This window comes from Amphiura filiformis, chromosome 10 (assembly GCF_039555335.1).
Source record: "Amphiura filiformis chromosome 10, Afil_fr2py, whole genome shotgun sequence".
Classification (NCBI taxonomy): Eukaryota; Metazoa; Echinodermata; class Ophiuroidea; order Amphilepidida; family Amphiuridae; genus Amphiura; species Amphiura filiformis.
In genome coordinates this window covers 55,443,493-55,462,341 of record NC_092637.1, presented here as the reverse complement: position 1 = coordinate 55,462,341, position 18,849 = coordinate 55,443,493, and the positions used below count along the sequence as shown (strand labels likewise).

At 36.4% G+C, this 18,849-nt stretch overlaps 1 protein-coding gene across 1 annotated transcript in view; it reads left to right on the top strand.

Annotated features, from left to right (window-relative positions):
- The window catches only part of LOC140163041 (exocyst complex component 4-like), a 97,446-nt gene extending 79,355 nt beyond the window's left edge, over positions 1–18,091 (top strand). Inside the window, 9 exon segments of the mRNA XM_072186385.1 lie at positions 3,902–4,089; positions 6,014–6,121; positions 7,574–7,663; positions 9,254–9,400; positions 10,522–10,640; positions 11,854–11,949; positions 12,927–13,000; positions 13,003–13,037; positions 16,278–18,091. Of these exon segments, the coding sequence (XP_072042486.1) occupies positions 3,902–4,089; positions 6,014–6,121; positions 7,574–7,663; positions 9,254–9,400; positions 10,522–10,640; positions 11,854–11,949; positions 12,927–13,000; positions 13,003–13,037; positions 16,278–16,436 (1,016 nt within the window). The 3' untranslated portion in view covers positions 16,437–18,091.
- The last annotated feature ends 758 nt before the right edge of the window (positions 18,092–18,849 follow it).

Below are 18,849 nucleotides of genomic sequence, written 5' to 3'. Positions count from 1 at the left end.
TTAAATAATCAATTTAAGATAAACTTGTCTTTCAATGAAATATTAATTTTAAGTGAAAAACATTGATTTCTTGAACAAATCTGTAAAAACCATCATTCAAAAAAAAAATTACGACCCTGATTTTTTTTTTTTTTTTTGGTTCTCATCTGGAGGATTTTTATGAATTGATGAGGGAGTTAAGGAGTTTGAAAGGAAAATTTACTTTTCTTTTTTTTTAGTGGGGTCATGCTCTCTTATATTTTTTTCATGTTCCTTTTATCATTCTTGACAAGATAGCTCATGCTTTTTTTTTTTTTTGCCCTGAAGTATTTCTTTATTTTTGTATATAAACAAAGTATCATCAGACACATTTGAATACATGAATACAAAACCCACTCAAGTCCATTGAAAGTGATTTTGAGAAAACTAAAAAAAAAATGTGTATCATTTTAATTTCTTCAGTTAGAATTACCTGGTATAAATAGGGCAGTTTTACATGCAAATGAGTGGGTTAAATTGTATTAGGTATGGCAATTAGCATTTCGGGGACTTTGTGGGGTCATTTTGTATGCTTGGGTGGTTTTTTGAATCACATAGTGCATTCTTTACCCTTTGCTCTCAGTCTTTTTTTTTTTTTTTGTTCTGTCCCCATTCAGCTTCATTTCTGCGTTTTTTCCCACTTATTTCGTCATCACTGTTGCTATCACATCAATTTAGCACTTCAGCCATTTTGCCCTGTTTTTGAGGGCACTATATTTCAATGTGTGCAAAAACCACCCAAATCCTGGACTTGGGTGGTTTTTGGATTTCACATGCTTAATAGATGCACATAGAGGGTTGATTTGTGTTGTTCTTTTATGATAGGCCTATCTCGCAAACGGCTCCTTAAACAACTTGGGCAAAATTACCCTCGATTAGAAAGAAGCGAGGGCAATAAATCTTGCTCCACTGGTTTCAGTTTCCGAAATAGGATATCATAATTTAATCTCATATTCCTGGCCAGTACTCGACACCTGCTGATGTTTGTCCTCTTGCGTGTCAACACATTCCAGATGTTCTGGAGGCAAGGTTAACCTGGCTCGCTGAGTCAAATCACTGAGTAAATTGAATTCCATAACATAATATAGTTCCAAGTATATAGTATATTATTTAGAGGATTTCTTTATTAAATTTTATGTGTGAAATATTCAGTGAGTATCTTTATTTGTAAATTGTAAATTTGTAAATATTAAATGCAACATCGTGAAATGTTTCAGATCTGATATACAAAATTATTTACTAATCACACTATTCATATTCATCCGCGTCACATGTGGTTAAGAAGTTTCACCTAACATATACAATTTCGTGGAAGCTGGCCAGCTAAAGCACATGCACAGAGCCACAACAAACGACAGATCACATTAGGGAACAACCCAAAATTTGGATGAAGTCAAATATCGAAAATTCTAACCCATATAGAATACAGGGCTGTCTTTATGGTGGATGTGCAAGGGTGGGGGTCGGCGATGCAATGCTTAGACATTGATCATGTTTATGGAAGAAATAACTGACTATTCCATTTTATTTTAAAATATTTTTCTTCATACTTTTTTTTGCACGGAAAAATAAGACTTGCTGGTTTTTTTAATAAAAAATCAAATTTGTAAAATTGTGACATTTTACAGTGGTCGCTTCAGATGATTTCAAATCAAAGGACGTAGGCCTACTCGTAATTCGCAACCTGCAATTTATGTATAACTTCATTTTCAAAGCAGTTGTACAATTTATGCTTGGAACTCAAAATCATTTAGTGTTTAATCAGGAACAGGGCTGTCAACTCTCACACCTATACTCGTAGCGCAGTCTAAACGAGGAGACAGAAAAGCATAGTGTGTGAAGTGTATTAAACTGTGCACACTTTACATACAAAACGAGGAGTTTTCACAGGAATGTGAGGAGGTGTGTGAGGAGAACTTAGCACAAATACAATTATGGATCTCTCGAATTGAAGGAAATGCCGGAAAAAGACGTCCTAACCCTGGAGTTCTCCACTTTGAGAAGCTCCTCAAATTACTGCTTTTTGGGTCTAACCTCCTCAAATTCCTGTGTTTGTAAGCACTCAACTCCTGGTTTCGCACGCGGTGCACACACGCATTGGCCGTGAGTCTCACGCATTGGGTCACTTTCTCATGGTCTCACGCCAGGGTAGTATAATCTCACTCCTAGGTAGTAAATCTCATGCAAAACGCTGGAAAATGAGTAAAATCTCACGCATCATCAAATTAATTTGTTGCTCCTACCCCTAACCCCCCCTACCCCCCGCTTTTCAGATTCTCGAACACCATGGCTCAAATAATGGGTCAAAATGAACAAAAATATGGTGAAAAGATGTCATGTTGACCAGAAAAATACTGCAAATTGCTTTAATTGTTGGCTGCCTGCTGAGATTTGAGGCTTCATTGAAAGAAATTATGGCATGTCGATTGATTGTCAGCTGAGGGCATGCTACAATCAAACATTCCCCAATAATTAATAACCAAAATGGAAAGTAAGTACTTCGATTCATGAAAACGAGTTTCCACAGCAAATCGGGAGACATCCAGCGATCTTCCTGTAAAATCACAAGCTTCCGTTTTATTTGAGGCTGTTGACGACGGCAAGGAGTGTCTTTTGGAATTGCAGGAGAACGTTTTAGGTCCGATTAAGCCTTCAAGGAGAGCTGTTTTATAGTGCATTTGCAATAGAATGTAAGGAGAAAATGGTCAACTAAGGAGAGCTAAAAATCACTCTCCTATATCGGATTTAAGGAGAGCAGCTAGAGTGATTGCTCTCACTCTCCTCAAAAGGCATTCCCTGCAACTGCTTGGATTAGAGCTTCATCTGAGGCAGTCAACTGCCTAATTTAGAGCTTCATTTGACTGCCTCAATTAGAGCTTCATTAGAGACTGTTGACTGCCTAAATTAGAGCTTCATTTTAGGCAGTCAACTGCCTAAATTAGTGCTTCTTTTGAGGTTGACGACTGCCTAAATTAGAGCTTCATTTGACTGCCTAAATTAGAGCTGAAGGTGAAGGTCTACGAACTGCCTATAGTGCTTCATTTTGCCCATTTTACAGGTCTAGGTACTGCCTATGTGCTTTCAGGTCTATATAGAGCTTCATATATCAACAGCTTTAAGTGACTGCCTGTATTAACTGCTTAACAGACTGCCTAATAACTGCCTAATGAAGGCTTTCATTTCGGTAAGGGTATACAATGTACAAATAGAAAACAGGTCTCAGGTACACTAAAGTGTGTCTCGCCTCAAATTGAGGGTAATGCCAAGGTTGATTTTGCAGTGGCATATTCGAATTAGTGCATTTACACGGTTGCATTGTTAGCATACAGGCAAATCGCCCTTCTACACGTGTGTATACGCCGTACAGGATTTGGTTAGTGCACGCGATTCGAATCTGCCTCTGTAAAATCCAACATCACAACAAATGGCGATACTCTCAACTTATGACGAGACGGATTATATGGTAGGGAACCTTAATGCATGTAACAGTGGTATTCACTACCCAATACCCATACCATATCAGTAAACCTATCTTAGACCAATATCTCTATTTTCACTTCACCCTTACAGGTCCAACCAGGTGTTGGTGTTCACTGCCATCTGTCTACATATATCTTAGACCATTGTTCCTATTTTCCTCGCACCCTTACAGGTGTAGTCAAACCAGATGAAGTAGCTTACACAAAGATGCGACTTTCCACCCTCCCTGTGCAATAAATAAGGAAAAGTGCATTTTCAGGATTTTTCCATGCTTTTCAAAAATTTGGACAACACCAACTAGCATCTCTTCTGTACATCTGCTTCCACTATAAGCACACTAATTGTATCCATTACCATCAGTCATCACTCAAGCATTGTCCCTATTTTTCCATCCCCCTTACAGGAGTGGTCCAACCAGATGTAGAAGACAAACGAATCGTAAGCGCCAGCTGGGTCAAGGATGACGGCATCAACCAATGCCTTAGACTCCTACCCAATTGGGTTAACCTACAACAACAAAGTAAACCTAGTAAAGATAGTCAAGAGACTACACATGAGACTATCGAAGATATCAGGGAGAGAAACAGCAAGGTACAGTTTGTTGATAGGGGCGTAGCAAGAGCCTTGAGGTTCGTGGACAAGGAGCAGTGCAGGGCCCATTTAACAGCTCCTTTATCAGCCCTATTTCATTTTGGTTTTTTTTTTCGTCCACCCTGTCCACCCACTTGCTATGCCCCTGTTTGTAGATTGTAGTTTTTGTTAAATTTTCAGTCATGTGAATTTTCAGGCTTTTGCCTGAATTCAGGCAGTTTTGTTGTCCAAATTTATGCATTTTAATTTTTTTTTCAGCCTGTTTGGGGGCTTTTTAGGCCAAATACGTACTTTTTCAGGCAGTTTTCAAAAAAGCCATTATCATGCCTGAATTTTTAATCACAGTACATTGGTTTATAGCCCTTCCAGATGCGTGCACTGGAGGCATGCAGTGAATAATTACACATGTGATTGCCTGCTTGCAATGATCTGCCATAAGTATAGGCAACAAGCCCCATGGGGAAAATGGCTGAGAGTACTCCTTTGAAACACAAATGTGATAAACCATTTGCAATGATGTTTTCAAATTAAGCTAATCAGATGAAGGGATCACTTAATTGAATGAAGCTGTTTATAGCTTTGTAGAAAGCGATTGGAATCTTTATCAAACAAAGAAATGTGCGTTCAGATTAGGAAAATCTGATTTATAAACTTTCTTAAATGTGATGCAGTTTCTTAGTACGGTTGTTTGATTGAGAACTATTCATTTTTAAGCAAAGTTGAACACTGATGAACTACTTTTTATGATCAAATGAAAGAAATATCTCATATTATTAGATTAAATTTAAGGGGGCACACAGGATCACTCAAAGTTGGAAATTTTAAAGATTATTTTGTACTGTATCTTTAAAAGTAATGATGATAAGTTCATAAAAGTATACATTTTCAGAAAGGAAATGACACAAGGAATCCAATTAGCACAGCAGATTTCTGCAAAAATTAGCAGTTTTTGAAAAAAGCGCCAAAAATGATTTTCCATGCCAATTTTTTTCGGTCCGCCATAACAATTTACCCAAAATATCAAAATGGATGAAAATTGCATATTTGTGTTCTAAAGACACGCATCTAGAAAGTGTTTTCTTAAATTTTTGAATTTTTTCTTCGTTTTAAAAATATGGGTCAAAAAAGATCAAAATTGGACTTTTTTCAATTTTGACCAAAATTTAAGGTATATTTTCAAAACGAAGAAAAAATTCAAAAATGTGAGAAAACCCTTTCTAGATTTGTGTCTTTAGAACACAGATGTGCCACTTTTGTCAATTTTGATATTTAGGGTAAGTTGTTATGGCGGACCAAAAAAAATCGGCATGGAAAATTAATTTTGGCGCTTTTCTCAAAAAGTGCTAATTTTTGCAGAAATCTGCCATGCTAGTTAGATTCCTTGCATCATTTCCTTTCTGAAAATGTATACTTTTATGTATACTTTTACTTTTATGTACTTATCCTCATTACTTTTAAAGATACAGTACAAAATAATGTTTAAAATTTCCGACTTCGAGTGATCCTGTGTGCCACCTTAATATATTTAAATAGCACCCTCAATTTGCACCCAAATATACAGTTAATAGAATAAAAATTACACAAAAAGGCAGGAAAAGATAAGAAATTTGATCAAGTAAAGAAAATATGAGTTAGAAATAGCTAAAATGATATGTGTATATTAGTGTGATAGATGTCAGTATTGTAAAGGTCGAAAATTTAAAATAAGGTAATGTTATGTTTTGAGACATTAATAAATGATCACATCAAACAACCGTGAGTGTGTACGGGGTCATAGATAAGCTGCTTACGCAAAGGAGTCACTACAAACTGGACCACAAGTTAACTCCCACAAATTGACTCCCATGTTGCAAGTTGTCTTATCAATACAAGCTATAATTACTTGACTAAATACATTCAAATTGTTTTACCAATTCATTTTCAGGAGTCTGAGTTATTGGTTACCAATCTAGGAGATAAAATACTGCAGGATCATGAGGTGCTGTGTGATGTATCATCCCTAAAACTCTTGGCCAATCTCCATGAAAGCCTGGTAAGATATCATTTCATTGTGTGAATGCAAGAAAGTCGGGTGTGCAATGCAGGGAGCAGAATCTTAGACAACAATTCAGTTACTACCACACGGAATAAAGCAATTCTGTCATGGTAACTTTGTAGTAATTGGATAGTTGTCTGAGATTCGGCTTTCTGCATGGTGCAATAGCTGCCTTTTGTCATTTAAAATTTGAAGCACTGTTAAGGGATGTGAATAAAATATATAAAAATAAATACAGTTAATCCACAAGCCTCAGCACACTTTACAGGTTGTTGCTGACCATTACGGCCCCACATCATTCCATAAACCATTAAACAACAAATCAGGGACTTTGCTGCTACAAGAGTGCACACCCTAGACATTCCACAAATAACCATCGCAACCAGGATCAGCTCCCGAGTTTCGTGACGGGTTACAACGAGACAATTAGCAGTAAGTTCCTTGTCCAGGGAATTTCAAGCTTACTCAATTTTTCCACGAGATCGTACTAGGCACCGCCAGGGTTCGAACCCACAACCCTAAATTGCGGGTCTGTTTGGATTCTCCCAGTGGAATTTTGCAAGAATCCATGGATTCTTGTCATATAACTTTGTATGATAAACTGAAATATGCACGAGAATCCATTTAGATTCTTGCAATTTTGTTGATGAGAATCTTTACGAGAATGGATTCTTGCTGAATTTCTGACCCTGCTGTAGTATATGAATGTTTGGACAGTATTTTTTGTAGGACATGAGAGTATATCAGACATATCAAATTGCATTCTGAATACGAAGAATGTCCTTCTGATATCAAATAATTTTGATTTTTTTTTAAATTTCAAATATGATACACATTTTATGGCAAATGATTAAAAATTGATATTTTTGATATTTAACACCCCTCAAAGTAAACTTTTTTAAATCTAATGATGTGAACTTAAAGTGTATGTAGCTGGGATGAAAAGCAGATGATCAATTGATATGGATTTTTTCCCAAAACACCAAAAACAAAATTAAATAATGTATATCTTCAATATGAAAGGTCAAAACTTTCAATTGATCGTCGACTTTTCATCCCAGCTACATACACTTTAAGTACATATCATTAGATTTATAAAGTTTACTTCAAGGACTGTATTTGTATTATATCTCTAATTTCAAAAAATCAAAATTATTTGATATCAGAAGGACATTCTTCGTATTTAGAATGCAATTTGATATGTCTGATGTGCTTTCATATCCCACAAAACATACTGTCCAAACGTTCATACCATAAATGAATATATTTGCATCAGCACTCTTCATTCTACTCCCGACCATAGAAATTACACCGAGGTCCTCAAAGATGTGCTGGCAGTTCATCTTCTTATTTTTGCATGGTCTGTTCATCTAAATATTGGAATATATATTTTGAAATTCCTTCAACTAGTTGATTTACTGTAAGTCGTTATCTTGTTTTGTATATCAGGAATGGTTTGCAAGTCGAATCAAAGCATTTGCGGCTCAGCTACCAAGCCATGGTTTCAACACACTCACATCATCATCAACTCAAACAATGGTAAGCTAAGAATAGGGAGAAAAATGAATAAAAATGGTCTTTAGGTTTCTTATTGGTCTTTGTAGTAGAGCTGTTTTAACAGCTCTACTACAACATAAGAAAATATGTGCACCTAAAGACAAAAAAGCATTAATATAGTGCCCTTTGTGTTCATCGTATGTAGGTTAAAGCAATAATGTGCGATTTCCATAAAGAATAGAGTCTTGTTTGTTTTCCACAAAATGTTAGTTTTCCCAAATCACACATAGCTTCAGTATAGACTCAAGCAATGCATTTCTGTACCACACTGCACCACCTCGCACCACCTCCATTAGTCCCTTTGCTCCTGATTCCGACTTTCCTGTCACATATTTTCTGTAATGAAACGCAGTAAATTTTTCATTATTCATTATTTTCTCAAGTTCAGTATCAGTCAAAATACAGCCTTCTATACACCACTTTACTCAATAAAGAAAGGAGGTACACTCCAGCAGGTGTGGTGTTTCACCCCCCACCGCTACTCTACTAAAAATATATAAAGGAACTTGATTACTTGATGAAGATTTGCGGGAGAAAGGGCACTCAATATTCAATTTATGGTGCTGAATTTGGAACCAAATGTGGTGTTGTGAACACTGCAAAATATTGCATTACCGCTAATAAAATTATTATTTTATACAGCAGGAACTAAAATGATATCTTTTTTTGATATATTCAATGTTTTCGGTGGTGACTTTTAATTGTAATTTTTTTTTTAATAATGAATTCAAACACAGGCATGAATTTCAAATGTGGATGGGCAATGGGAAACTCGGAGTTAGAACAATTTAACTTTGCTCAATATTATCTTTGTACTAAAATTCCTGCTTTTAACACACAAAGTACACAATTTCTGTAATATTTAGGTTTTCATATACACCAACTTTTTAAAATGGAGTGTCTAACTTCATTGAACGCATAACAGGGAGGTATGAAACAAAAAATAAAAACAAAGTAAGTTACATTTTCAAAATCTTTGTTTGTGACCGTACACCATGAATGAGCCGTAAATTCCTCCCTCGTTCAATTTTGTTTTATTTCGTGTTTAGAAAATATATACATGTATCATAAGCTTTAAAATGGTATATCATTTGACTTCAAACAGTATCCAGAAGCGGGGTTATGGTTTGTTGAACTTTGCTCCTTCAACAAAATGGTACCTTTTTGGTTCTACATGTGTCTCTTTTTCCACATTGCTGGTAATAAATATCAAACAGTCATAATTGGTGGTCATTTCAAATCATCCCCAAGTCAACAAGTTTCAGGAATTTCCTCTCATTGTTAATTGTTGGTATTACATACCTAGTCAACATACAATGCTTTTTGTAACCCACCACTTGAACAGGATTTAGCCAAAGCAGACACAAACTAGAGCTATTTAAGAATTCTATAGACATAGGTAGAAGCTTATTATCCTCTTCAACAATAGGATTATTGATTGGTTTAAAAGGTGTTTGACTGGCGCTATCAAAATGAGATACATGTAGCACCAACTTGAGGTATGCATGAATACGACCACTTAATACACTGTAACTCGGAATACAATTTGCCAACTTTACATTTTGTACACAGGAAATCCCAGCAGTAGAGGATAGTTTACTGCATTCACTCATCTCACAAGCCAGGGACATCAAAGATTTAGCTGACACATGTCTACTGGTCCTCCATCTTGAATTGAGACTTCATTGCTTCTACTTTCTACTTCCAGTTGCTAAGCATGTAAGTAGGCTATTCCATTTAAAATCCACACTACCCCTGTGGAAGATTTTGGAAATATCTTCAACAGCTTATAGGGAGTATGAGTTTCAAATAGAATAGACAGTTGTGTAAGTTCCATTTGAAATACTCACTCCAGTTGTGGAAGATATAGGTAAAGCCATAATACAGGGGGTGTATGGGTTTCAAAATGATTAACCCCGACTAATTACATTTGAAATTCATACTCCCCCTGTGTTAGATATTTCCAAAATCTTACACAGGTGTGGATTTTAACTGGAATAGCCCATTACAATATGTGACATGATCAAGGGAAATGAGTCGGATGTCGCTAATATTGATTTTGAGATTTTGGCAAAGAAAGTGTTAAAATTATTTTGTTTTATATTGTTTTCAGCGATTGATCAAGTTACGTAACTTCGCAAAGAAAAGTCGTATCAACATGGGGTTTTCAGTTTTTGAAAGCTCTAAATGTCCTCTTTAAAAACAAATGTAAAACTCATTTTCGACCAGGGTCGACATGTGACTCATTCCCCTTGATCGCGTCACATATTCATTCTTTTCACATAGGGACGTATCGTCTGTGATTATGTTGTTATGTGAAACGGACAATTATCATGCTTTCATACACTCCCATATCAAAGCAGCCAATCAGAAAAGCGGTTAGAAAAGTACAAGGAAGAAGTCCAGAAAACTAGACTTTCTGTCCATAAATGACTGTACTAATCCAATTAAGGCTGATAATTCTGAACAAATTTAAGCTTACCCACTCCAATGTGGGTATGAATGCTATATTGCAGCAAAACTATTTTCATTATTAGGTGTACAATTTTGATAATATAGATGTTGAAGCTTTCCAATCAATTTCAGAATTAATCACCTCAACTCATTTACTAATCATCAGTACCGTGCGCAAAGGGGGGGCAGGGGGGTCACAGCCCCCACTTTTATTGGTCATTCGGGGGAAATCAGTCATTTCTCCCGAAATGACTGATTTCGCCCGCACCTTACGCTCCTAATCAGACTCCATTCGGGGAAACTGAACAACCTGCCCCCCCCCCACTTTCAATGTGCTGCGCACGCCACTACTAATCATTTATTGTTATGATATTTGTTCATTTCAGTCAAGTTTTCATACCAGTGTCGATAGCGTGGACCCCGACCCAAATGTAGTGAAACTCAACAAAGACATGACAACATTAGAGGAAGCACTTACAGTCAGTCTGCAACCTCATAAATTCAAGTAAGATATTGTCTGTCTTTTGTATCATCAGCCAGGTAAGGTCAATCAGTAATGCCGGTATTATACCAGAGATGCCAACCCTCCCTATTTTTGGAAACATTTTTGTCCATTTTGACACCCAAATTTGGCAACCTCCCTATTTTTGACAAGTTATATTGAAGTTGCATGTAAGTTTGAAAACCTCCCTATTTTTTGTTTGAATCCTCCCTATTTTCTAGATGTTAATATTGGCATCTCTGTTATACTTGTCTAGCAGCGAGTGGTAGAAATATCTCTGTGGATCAAATGCCTTTAGGCACAAAAGTATGAGAATCCGGGTTGTCACTACGCTGGACGGGGCCGTCCGGCATTCACAAAAATTATTTTTATTTTTTATTTTTTTTTTTTTTTTTACATTTCTGGAAGTGGATGATGATATTTCATCATAAAAAGAGCAAAAAAAAGGGGGTGGTACCCTCAAAGACTATTCCCCGATCCCTAGCGTTCACTAAAACGATAGTGCGAGGCGCGAGAGCTTCGCTCGCTACGCTTCGCCTTCAATATTTTAACTACAGTCCAACCTCTCTTATCCGGACCTCTTTTATATGGATCTCTCTGTTATCCGGATATGTGATCTTCATAGAAAAACACGTTTTGAATGTTCTGAGAACTTGATTTCATGCACAGAAGCATTCAGAAGGACATAACTCTGTGGCATACATAACTCAAATACCATATTTCAGTGTTATTACCCCATTTTGAGTAACCTTTTGCTATCTCAATGTTTGCACTTTAGACATTCAATGCAGAATTACATATAAATCACTTATCCGGATTTTTCACTTATCCCATCATAGCCGGATAAGAGAGGTTGGACTGTAGTACTTTATTGGTCCTGGTGACAACCCTGATGAGAATATCTTTAAATTTATTCAAATCAGTTTATAAGAGTATCTCTGTGAGAATGAATGGTACGAGAGAGCAGCACTTTGTCTAAATGATATTACGAGGAGTTTGTGTATGGCGCCATCTGCATGGTGTCAAATTTGTACAATATAGAATGCAGAAAGTGTCACAGATGGCAGCTATTGAATGGTGTCAAATTTAATAGAATGCAGAAAGTGTCACATATGGCAGCTATTGAATGGTGTCAAATTTAATAGAATGCAGAAAGTGTCACATATGGCAGCTATTGTAGACTTATGGCCTCAATATTTTCTTAACATTTTCTCAGGTATGTGTTTGAAGGACTCGGTCATCTGATATCATTTATACTCATCAATAGTGCTCAATATATCAAGCGTATGAATGACAATGGAATCAAGAAGATGTAAGTACAATGTATAACAAATCTGGAAATATACTAGTAACTATATGTAACTGGCAATACAAGTCCAATTTTAATATTTTTGAAATTTTTTATTTTTGCATGTTTTCATACAACTGCAGTCACAATTTTCAAAGAATTGGCTCAAGTCTAAGCGTTCAGAATTTGAGTATAGACATTAAGTTTGATTATAATTGAATATATGAATACAAAACCCACCCAAGTCCATACGTTGGCTAAATTGAGTTAAGCATGCGAAATTGTTGCTATACATAGGCCTGTCATATGTATGAAAGAACAACTCAAATTCATCCTCTGCGTCTATTGAGCATGTGAAAAATAGCATGTATGAAAGAACCACCCAATTCCATGATTTGAGTCTTGTAACACATTGATTGAAATCCAGTATGTATAAAAATCCACTTGTAACACATTCATTGCTAGAGAGTGACTTTTGAAAAAAAAATGGGTTTAATAAAGGAAAGTGTGTGGTTTATATTATATGCCAGAATGCTTATCAACATTATACATACCTGTGTGCTTTATTTTGTATTATCTTACTAGTGGTAATCTCATTCTAACATTGTTGTCTTTGTATATGATTCAAAAAACCACCCAAGTCCAAAGTTTAAAATGAACCCCACAAAGTCCCTGAAATGCTAATCGTCATACCTAATACAGGTTAATCCACTCATTTGCACGTAAAACTTACCATATTGACCAGGTAAAACTAACTGAAGGAATTAAAATGATACACCGGTTTTTTTTGGAAAATCAGTTCCCATGGACTTGGGTGGGTGTTGTATTCATGTATTCAATTTTAAGCATGCACTAATCATACAATATGCAAAGCACAGTTCGCGTAGGTGCTGCGCCCAGCTGTGTGTACGCCATTCTGTATCAATCCACAATGTTATGAGTCCCGCCTATAACTTTATTTGGATAAGAACTTTCCATATTTTCTGTTATTTCTTTTACAGGTGCCGTAATATATTCATGCTTCAGCAAAACCTGACAAATATCACAATGTCGAGAGAAACCGACCTAGACCACGCCTCGGCTACTATGAACTACTGTATAAAACAGCCGATGTAAGTAGAAATTTTCTGTGTTCTACTTTTAAAATTCGGTTTTGTCAATATGTCACTTCTGTGTTTTCCATTTTCTTGTGGCATTCCGTGTTTTGTTCGTTTTACCATGTTTAGTCTGTTTTACAAGAAGTTTAATAAAAATATATTATGAAATATACGCACTTTGTGCACATTTATTTTATTGAAAACAACTTGAACAGACCCACATGTTTTTATTTTCACCATGCAAAAAATGGTGTAAATTAGTTGCAAAGCTCCATTCTGATTGGTGATTTAAGTGAAGATATCATGTAATTGACCAATCAGAGGCAATGTTAGATCGGCAGGTAGTGCTCAGGTGGTTAAATGCAGCGGGCCAGTTGTAATGCAGCTGTTATTTGTCCAGATGTCTTTCCAGTTGAAATTCATACACCCCCTATGGAAAACATGACCTTTATCTTCTACACAGGGAGTGTATGTTTCAAATGGAGTCGCCCGTTCATCAGTTAACTGTGTTGAAGGTTATGGTTATGTCTAATGTAGAGGTATGGATTTCAAGTGGAATAATAGTCCGTTGGTAAATTTGTGCAGCCACATTTGTTTGTTCATGGGGGTCAACAGTCGATGCCTCATCAATACTTCAATCAATGAATTATCAACTAATTCAAATTATTGGTAACAATTGATTGATCAATGCATTCCATGCAAAAATTTTCACATTTAAGAGCCAGTCTCCCTTATTATGTACATGAATAGGGGGGTTGAGATACAAAAAAAATAGAATTGTCTCTAAAAAATAATTTTAGTACATATTAGCATCAACAACTCACCTGTAAAATATGAGCGTGCACAGCGCCCTCGTTCAGCTTTAAAAAAATTCTTGAAATTTCAGCCTCTCTGAGCCTTACTTGCAAATGGTAAACTTTGGAGGTGCATAACATTGTGCGCCATCATCATCCCAACCTGCATTTTGCATTTTTTTGAAGTACCAAATGGTTACATTACAAAAACCAAGAAAAAAATTGGGATCTTGATGGCGACAAAATCAGCAAATCCAATGATTTGATGAAAAGCGCTATAATTTTTTTAAGCTGAACGAGGGCGCTGTGCACGCTCATATTTTACATGTGAGTTGTTGATGCTAATATGTACCAAAATTATTTTTTAGAGACAATTCCATTTTTTTTTTGTATCGCAAATCCGTACATAATAAGGGAGACTGCCTCTTAATAATAGTCTTGATACTTACTTACTACTTACTGCTCCCTTAACCACCTTGGTCGTCGGGGCACAACTGATGACATCTTGACAATCTCTCTCCATCTGTTCCTGTCTTCAACTGCCATCTGTGAGGGCCAGTCCATTCTCTTATATGTTGTCTTCCCATCTCTTTGTCTGTCTTCCTCTTCTTCTTGAACCATTCACTGTACCCTGTAGGATTGTCTTTGCTAACCCAGAGGAGCGAGAGATGTGGCCGTACCAACGTAGTTTACGTTGCCTGACTGTTGTTAGTAGGTCATTGTAGGGCATTACCCTGGTCTGCGCCTCCTCGTTGGTCACATGGTCTTTATATGAGATGTTACGGATCTTACGGAAACACCTCAACTCCAGATCAATAGTCTTGATATTTTGATTAAGTTGTTTTTACAAACTGAACTTTATCAGATTCATTACTGATCAAAATTGATCAAGGCATTCAGATATATTATAAGTGAAAATAATGATTTCTTTTGAAAATATTTTACCCTTTTGATGTAACTGGACGCATATGTGATGCGATCAAGCCAAATCAGTCGGAACTCGGAAATATTGATTTTGAGATATAGCCAAACAAAGAAAATTTTTCCTTTTGTTTCCTATTGTTTTGGAAACTCTTTAATTGCTCATATCTTTGGAACTGGTTGTTCAATTTCAATGGGATTTTCTGCAAAATCCAGCTTTATAAATACTTTTACAATTCTATAGGAAACTAAAAATTTATTATTGCCGAGTTCCGACTGATTTTGCTTGATCGCATCACATATGTCACAGAGATGCAAGGTCACCCTGATTTGGCTGCAGGTTCCTTGAAAATAGAGGCCCTGCATTCTTTTATCGATTGGCTCCAAACAAAGGATTTGAAGCGGTGTCCTTCACCGTAGTTATGGCTGAGTGCAGTCCATTCAATCAAATGTTGTCATCAACCTATTTGATCGTAGTGCAGGGTTATGTGTGTGAGACGAACTGTCACGGTAGATTGCAATCATGCTTTTGTTGAATGCATTTGAGTAGTCCGCCATATTTACGGGATGAAACGTCACATGCAAGGCCTCTATACACAAATCACCCTACCTCCTGACAACCCTGAAAATTAAGGGCCAAAATTTGGGGGTTGTTTTCCTGTGTTTTTCACTCCTGAGCTTGTAGAAAATCCAAATACATGGGGTGAAAATTAAATCTCGGGGGTGAAAAATATTTTGCAGTGTAGTCTGGGGTAGGAGTAAGGTACAAAAGTAGAGGGTCAGAGTTCACCTCCGAGCTTGCACATTCCCAATATATGGAGGGTGAAAAATTAATATTTATATATTAATATAAATTTAGGGGGTCATTCACCCCCAATCGGGGGTTAACGCTACCCCTGCTGAAAATCACCCTGATTCAGACCAATAATTTGGTTTTATCAGTAGGCCTATTTATAAAATCTCGCTGTTTGCAGAATGTAAATGTTGAAAATTATCCTCAATGCAGAATGTTAGTGTCTTCCTTGAGGTTTTTGTGTCCTGTTTGATTCACCATTACCTATTCAATATAGTGATTAGTCCGAGTATAGTCCCAAATTTTTTTTTTTTAAGTTTCTTTTTTTTTTTGGAGTGTCCCTGGACCTAGACCTAAATGCTAGGATCATTCATGGTTGACCTAAAAATAAAAAAAATTTCAAGATGTTTTGTATTTTTAATATGAAAATTGATCATTTGTATTCATGTCATACTCTATTAATGATTTCAAAATGCATTCAAATTAAATACATTTTGAAATCATTAACAGAGTATGACATGAATACATACTATCAATTTTCATATTAAAAATACAAAACATCTTGAAATTTTTTTTTTTTTTTTTTTTTTTTTTTTTTTTTTTAGGTCAACCATGAATGATCCTAGCATCTAGATCTAGGTCCAGGGACACTCCAAACCTAAAAAAAAATTTCACCTAAAAAAGCGGGTGGAACTATACTCGGACCAATACGTAATTATCATTATTTTATTTTTTTTCTAATCACAGGAAATTCTTAATAGCATAGTAGAGCAAGGTGCTTCATTCAAGGAGCTAGAATACCGCAATGCCGTCATACTCCTGCAGCGAAGCAGCACAGGGTTCGATCAAAAACAGAAACAACGCCAACTCAAGAAACTTGAGGAAATCATGATGGAAGCAGTTTAATTGATTAGAATACGATCAAAAACAAAAACAGCGTCAACTCAAGAAAATTGAGGATATCATGATGGAAGGGGTTTATATGATTTAGAACACGATCAAAAGCAGAAACAGCACCAACTCCAGAAGCTTGAAGCTATCATGATGGAAAAGCAGTTTAATTGAGAATACCGTGATGCCGTCATAGTCTTGCAGTGAAGCATTTAATCAAAAACTAAGCATTTGATCAAAAACAAAAACAACGCTAACTCTAGAAACTTGAGGATATCATGATGGAAAAGCAATTTAATTGAGAATACAGTAATGCTGTCATACTCCTGCAGTGAAGGAGCTTAGCATTCAATTAAAAACAGAAACAACACCAACTCGAGAAACTTGAGGAAATCATGTCGGAAGCCGTTTGAATCGATAATACTGTGATGCCGCCTTACTCCTGCAGCATAGCATCTCAGCATTTAATCTAAAACAGCCGCACATCCCAACCCAAAACAAAAGTTGAGATCCCCGGATATCAAGGAGAGATAGAAATGTGCAAACGTACAATTTTAATGCTGCAAAAATGATTGTGCTTTTACAGTACCTTCATATGTGATGCGATCAAGCCAAATCAGTCGGAACTCGGAAATATTGATTTTGAGATATAGCCAAACAAAGAAAGTTTTTCCTTTTGTTTCCTCTTGTTTTGGAAACTCTTAAATTGCTCAGATCTTTGGAACTGGTTGTTCAATTTCAATGGGGTTTTCTGCAAAATCCAGCCTTGTAAATGGTTTTTACTATCCTATAGGAAACTGAAAATTTATTATGGCCGAGTTTCGACTGATTTTGCTTGATCGCATCACATATAAGCTTACTCTGAGCTAGCCTAGTATCAAGACAGATACTAGGCTAACTCAGAGTAAGCTTACATGCGGAATTAATTGCAGAAGATGACCATGCTGTTTGAGCTCTCAAGCTGTATTGGAGAATTATAGGCCCACATAATAGTAAGAATAATGGGCTGTTCCATTTAAAATTCACACTACCCCTGTGGAAGATTTTGGAAATATGTTCCACAGAGGGAGTACAAATTTCAAATAGAATTAGCACATTAGGCAGCTCCATTTGAAACTCACTCTCCCTCTGTGAAAGATTCAGATTGAAGCTTTCTCAGAGGGTGTATGAAATTCAAATGGAGCTGGAATGTGCTAATTCCATTTTAAATTCATACTCCCTCTGTGGAACATGTTTCCAAAATCTTCCACAGGGGTAGTGTGGATTTTAAATGGAACAGCCCAATTATCATGTGGATTACTGGAAAAGCCAATGCTCACGAATGTTGAGCTATGCCCAATGAAATGCATACTGATGTCATTGAATCACCTCGGTGAAAAATAGTATAGCTTTCACTCGTGTAGAAAGATTCCCAAACCAAAATCAATCACCTTGTAATTTCCAACAAGTCTGAAGATACCAACTTTATGTTCACTATTTGGATCAGCACAATACCCCCTGCTTTTTCTCACAAAATATGGTAAAATGTGTACCGTCTGTTGCCATTTTCCTTCAGCCTTCGTCCTCATTGCATACGGCACTAGACCATAGATATTTACCAAATGTGACCCATCACATCAAAACCAAGCACTTCACGGTTGGCTTCATTAGTAGATAACAATGAAAGAAGATGAGAAAATATAAAGAAAATGAAAAGAAATTTGAGCTTGTTTTGCCTCATAAAACATTTTTACTGTATCTGATTTTAACAAGTAAGGTGTCATTTTAAAGCTAAAAACCAGCAGTTTAACCCAGTGTTTAAATCTCCATTTTCATTTCTGCCGCAAGGTGGTCTGTTTTGATGTGATGGGTCACATATTTCATGAACAATCAGGAGGTAAATAATTGGATTTATGAGGTATATGTGACCACATATTCAACAACTCTTCCTATACCTTTGTACAGGAGCCAACCATTGTTAATCCATGATGAATCCACACTTTTACTGTAGCGTATACGCGAACGCGAGCGAGACTACGCGTTAGGCGAGAGCGCGTAAAATTCGTCATGCCTGGAACCTTTGTGCGTATGCAAGCTTACAATTTGAATTCAGTATTTTTCAGGTAGCGGCTAAACATTACCGTTTTATTCTGTAGTTTTATTGCTGATATCAACAGAAAAGTCATCGAAGTTTTTGTAAGGCTGAGTGGCAATGATTGACATTCCTCATCAAATAATTGTGCATTACGATCTTTAGCTTCTTTTTGTTGTTGAAAGGTATTCAATCATGTTTCACCGTTGTTCATCACCGATTAACAACTCGCGTCCGGCGCGTCTGCGTGGTTTACCAGGCAGACGACAGCGATTTATCGTTGTTAATCGGTGATGAACAACGGTGAAACATCATTGAATCCCTAAAAGTGTCATTTATTTGAAAACGTTGGAAACA